This window comes from Fulmarus glacialis, unplaced genomic scaffold (genome assembly GCF_000690835.1).
Source record: "Fulmarus glacialis isolate BGI_N327 unplaced genomic scaffold, ASM69083v1 scaffold15324, whole genome shotgun sequence".
Lineage (NCBI taxonomy): Eukaryota > Metazoa > Chordata > Aves > Procellariiformes > Procellariidae > Fulmarus > Fulmarus glacialis.
The window spans coordinates 1,485-6,678 of record NW_009208819.1 but is presented as its reverse complement, the minus strand read 5'-3'; the positions used below and the strand labels follow the sequence as shown (position 1 = coordinate 6,678).

The 5,194-nt window shown below is 44.8% G+C and overlaps 1 protein-coding gene across 1 annotated transcript in view; it reads left to right on the top strand.

Annotated features, from left to right (window-relative positions):
• The window catches only part of LOC104075960 (regulator of G-protein signaling 6), a gene marked incomplete at its 3' end in the record, with an annotated part of 16,721 nt that extends 11,982 nt beyond the window's left edge, over positions 1–4,739 (top strand). The window contains exons 7-10 of the mRNA XM_009576637.1: positions 1,469–1,550; positions 2,076–2,150; positions 3,498–3,596; positions 4,678–4,739. Coding sequence (XP_009574932.1) covers positions 1,469–1,550; positions 2,076–2,150; positions 3,498–3,596; positions 4,678–4,739 — 318 coding nt within the window. The remainder of the gene's footprint in view (positions 1–1,468; positions 1,551–2,075; positions 2,151–3,497; positions 3,597–4,677) is intronic.
• Positions 4,740–5,194: the final 455 nt, after the last annotated feature.

Below are 5,194 nucleotides of genomic sequence, written 5' to 3'. Positions count from 1 at the left end.
AGCACCCATGAAGACAATTCATGGAGCCTCTGAAGAGTCCCTCCAGTTCGTGGGTGGTGTGAGGTTGGCTGAAGACTTCACCTTCCCCTTTGGCTGGGCACGAAGGGCTCGCTCAGAAGAAGAAGTTTTGGGCTGGGTGCCTGCGTTTGCTCCCCAGCGCAGTACAGCGACTGCCATCGGGCGGCTGCTCTGTCTTTGTGCGGGGACAGAGCTGGTGCAGAGCTGGTTTCTCGTCTCAGCTTTGGAGGGAGGATATTCAGAGAGTGATACTGAACTCTGGAGGACTCGGGCTTTTTATGGAGAGGGGTGTTCAGAAACTTCAGTTTCAGTCCCCCGTTTCCTAATCCTTTTTCTAGGACAGATTTAGCTGAGGATCACTGCCCCTCCAAAAGAAAAACCGGAGCGGGGAGAACCTGATGGTCAGAAATCCCAGCTGGTGTGTTTTTTTTTTTTCTTCACTGCTTTGATTTTCCTGGGTGGCAGCAGTGCAGAAACCCAGCACAGGGATGCGGTCAGCTTTTCAATCCTGCTCTGGAGGCAAAGGCAGTTCCTCCTTCCCTGTACCTCACCCAGTCTCTCCGCAGGTAGATCTTGCAAGCCGGTGGTGACTTTGCTGTGCTCACGTGTAGAGCTGAGCACGGGAGCAAGGCACCAGAAGCGAATTGCTTAATGCTGCCGAGAGACAGGGGAACAGTTGTTTTGAACAAACTCCGGTCGCCTTTGATGTGTGCGCTTTAAGTGAGTCGATGCACTGGCTGCATCAGGGCTGAAATTACTGAGTTACAGTTGTGCTGGCCCAGTCGCGGGTCTCTCGCGTGAGCACTGGCTTGCACGGGGACGAGCAGCGAGCTCTGCTCCGGTTGCCCGTGCTGTCACCCCTCGCTCTGCCGACACCGGGGCGGGGGGCAGAGCCCGTCTGCTGAAAGCCCTAAGGAGGGTGGCCCCAAGTGCTGCCTGTGCTGTTGCTGCTGGGAATGCCTGGGATAGCTGCCCCTGCGCAATTTGTGGTCATGCCAGCGGTGCCGCTGGGGCAGCGGGGTGCAATGGGGCTTCCCAACGTGGACCTCCATCCAGCACCATCCGAGAGCTTCACCTGGAGTAACGAGGGTCCTGGTGGGTCTCCTGAGAAAGGCAAAGCCAAACACAAACTTCCCCAGCCTGCCAAGTCAGGGGCTGGGAACAGAGAATCGGGAAAGGTTGCTTTCCTCTCCAGATGAAAAAACAGATGTTAAATTAAATTTTCCACCTTAATAGGAAAATCTCTTTTGACACATATTGGAGTAAAAAACATCAGTGATACTTTATTCGCAGCACATGGCCTTGCAAGCGGCAGTGTGACATTGCTGTACAAAAAAGTGGATTTCTGATTTTTTTTTTATCATGGGGTTGAAAACCCCAGCTAGGAACTGTAGCAAAGAAGAAAGCATTACTTGTACAATGACTTACATGTTTATGCTTTTGTTTTCAGAATCGACAGAAAAAAGGATAAAACAGAAAGAAAGATTTTGGACAGCCAGGAAAGAGCATTCTGGGATGTGCACAGGCCTGTGGTAAAGCTCTTTTTGAATGATGAGACTTTCCAGGTTTTGACAGGAAAGTTTTAATACTAGTAAACACTGCGCCATGTATTGCATAAATACATTGCCTTTAAAGTCACCACGTGGATTTTCCTCACAGTTCAAAACACATCAAGTGTCTACAAGATTATTTTGGACATTCTAGGCTTGCGCATGCATGCAACTATTGATTTGGAAATCTATGATAAATGCGAAGTTTTGAAGATTATTTATTGTGTGTACGAAAGAAAAGCAGCTTATCCAGTTTGGCTCAGACTTCCTAGAAAAAGGTCCCATCTTAGCGGAGATATTTCTTTTTGGTGCCAAAGTTATGAGTAAATGGATTGGGTGCTGAGATGCCAACTTTGGATATATGCAGTTTCTTGTTTAGCAAGGATAATTTATGGGACACAAACTTCAGGAAAGAATTTTGGACAAGATCTAATTGTATATTTTAGAAAGGTGAGGTAGCATGTGGATTGTAAACAGAGGAATAATACGATTACCATCTCTTTTCAGCCAGGCTGTGTGAACACCACAGAAATGGACATTAGAAAGTGTCGTCGTATGAAAAACCCACAGAAGGTGAAAAAGGTCAGTTTGAGTTTCTGGTTTTGGTTGTGGTTTTGTTTGTTTGTTTGTTTTTAATGCAAATCATGCTTGACACCTACAGTATATCAGACTTACCCAATAGGAACCAAAAAAAAGCATTTTGCAAATATCACTTCTGCTTTGTTCTAATTGGTGAATTTACTATTCCTGTTTTACCTGCAGAGCGGTACAGACTGGGTGATGGGTAGAGCTGAGAAGGGCATTAAGGAGCTCTGCGTCCCAGATATCTGCTGGCTCTGCACTCCCGTAAAATTAAAAGCAATTGGCAAAAGTACCTAGGTCCCATTTTCAGAAATTATTTGGGCACGGATTTTTCAGAGCTGTTTACCCACCTTATTCAGTTCAAAGGCTGGATCATTAGCAACTTGGGTGTCTTTGACTTCCCGCAAGTTTTAGCTCTTCTGTATATATAGAATCATAGAATCATTGAGGTTGGGAAAAACCCTCAAGATCATAGAGTCCAACCGTAACACTGCCAAGTCCACTACTGAACCATGTTCCTAAGCGCCGTATCTACACATCTTTTTAATACCTTCAGGGATGGTGACTCAACCACTTCCCTGGGCAGCCTGTTCCAGTGCTTGATAATCCTTTCACTGAAGAAATTTTTCCTAATACCCAATCTAAACCTCCCCTGGCGCACTTGAGGCCATTTCCTCTCATCCTATCACTTGTTACCTGTTTTGGAGGTGACACCAGACTCCTGAACTTTCATGGGTGGTTAAATTGCAGCAGAGCTATTCACATGTCTCTTATGAATGTTAAATAAAAAGCAAAAGCACAGAATGAAAGGGTAACTGATATTTCGTTCAGTGGAGGTCTCTGTCCTGAAAATGAATGGCTACAAGTCAATCTGCAGGTTTCTGTTTAGAGATTCACGTCAACTCGACCCATTGACAACTGGTTAAGCTCTTTCTTCAATGTGTAGTTTTACAACAAGAAATTAAACCAAGTGAAAGAAGATGGCATAGGATTAGGTTCTAGTCTTTTCTTTCTCCACTTGGTTCATCATAATTGCCACTCCCAGTGTTCATCCTGCAAGCGTTGACACACACAGCCTTCAGACCTCCTAAAAATTATCAGCTGCATTTTAACATTTAAAATAAACTCTTTTCTTAATGTGCCTGCAGACCTTCCAAGTGCAGGCGTCTGCAAGCACGGTCTGATCTGTAAATTTTGCTCCAGGCTGAATGATTATTGACCTTTGTGGATATAAACAGTAGGAAATTGCTGGCTTGTTAACTTACTGCTTTGCATACTGCACTTTTCCACATTGCATAACAGAGAAAAATGCCGTAATCTCTTCTGTTTTTTATTGGTTCCTCACAGTCAGTATATGGTGTTACAGAGGAGTCTCAGCCCCAAAGCCCTGTACACATGCCCTCCCAACCTGTACGCAAAACTACAAAAGAGGATTTCCGGAAACAAGTAAGTAGATCGCTGTATGGCAAGTCTTCTGAGAACTGTAATCTGCAAAAAAAAAAAAAAAAAAAGCATATAAAGTTATTGAGATATTAGCAATTACCTGCCCTTGATCGTCGCATACTTTATGTGAAGTAGTAAGGGTTTAAAGAGAGAGAGAGCGAGAGAAAGAGATAAATATTTTCACTGAGCAGTGCAGTTGTATGATGATATGTATTATGGGTAATACTGACCTTTGAATCTACTATTATTCTGTCTCTGGACCAGTAGACAGATTAATTTCCAGTTCACTGAGGATGTCTGAAAAGTGGGCAGTGACAAAGGCTAGGGAAGAAGCCAGCATGCTGGGGCACAGGCTGGGGACGGATGGTAAGGAAAGGCATCGTTCGGTGCATGACTTTGTACAGTCAGAGCTTTTAGGGAACTAGGAAAAAGTTACTTGCACAATCACTCCAAGGAATGGCCAGCCAACTCGCACATCCTTGCCCTGGCACAGGGAGCTCTCCCTCGAAATTACTTTCTTGCAACAAGCAGCACTCAGTGAAGTACAGGCAGGAATCACTAGGTCAGCATTTTAGTAAAGGCAGCTTTAAACATGTTTCTTAGGCTGCCGGTTTTAGGGTGGTCTTCTGAACTAAACCTGAACACTAAATTTTTTGAGCTTTTTCCATCATAGGCAACATAGGCTGTAGAGTACTGTGAAGAACTAGTTCATAGCAGAGTGCAAATGTGCTGTAAAACCGTTATTGGTCTTGTGATGCCAGTCAGAGAAATGGAACAGAGAAGTGTGGTGTGAAAGAGGGATCACATTGCATCCTGAGTAGTCTAGGAACCTTGGCCCCAAATATGTGCCTTTCCTGCTTTTAATTATGTCTTCTGAAGCTTCCCCTGGGTCTTTGCTATAGGAAACGGAGACTTCTGTTGGAATCAGTTAATAAGCTGCTTCTAATACCTAGGGAAGGGTCCCATTTCCTTCTGAGTTACTTTCAAGCTGTTTGGAAAGAGAAATCAATAGTGTGTTGGGATATGATCAAGGCGTGCTGTGGAGCTCCTGGATTGTTAATGTCCTTGTCATCTCTCTCCTCAGATAACTTTTCTGAACATGCAGATAGAGAGACATTGTTTAAAGATGTCCAAAGTAGCAGAAAGGTGAGTGTCCGCGTTTGCACGATTTCCCATTCTTTCCTCATCTCCAGTTTGGCATTTCCAGAAACAGAGAGCAGGCAGGAACGCACAAAGGCTGGTCCCCCTTCTGTGCATCAATCCTTCCCCCCTCCTTGACCGGCCGTGCTGCCTTCTGCTGACCGCTGACACTTCTGCACTCGCTCTTCTGCCACTGACAAAAAGTAGGTGAAAAATGAGGATGCTGTCGTACTGTAAGAACAGAAGAAGTATCATTCACAAAAGAAAGAACCCTTGCAGTACTTTTGTTTCCCACCCCTTCACAGCCCTAGAGTTTATTTACAGAAAAATCATTCCTGTTTCAATTTGAAAATACCCTTTTTTCTTTGTGGGTGAACTCTCAGTGCTCATCTCATGTTAGTCTGGCACAGCTCTGGGGAAGGAGTTGCGTTTGCGTCTTGTTGCACGTGGTGTTCATGTCT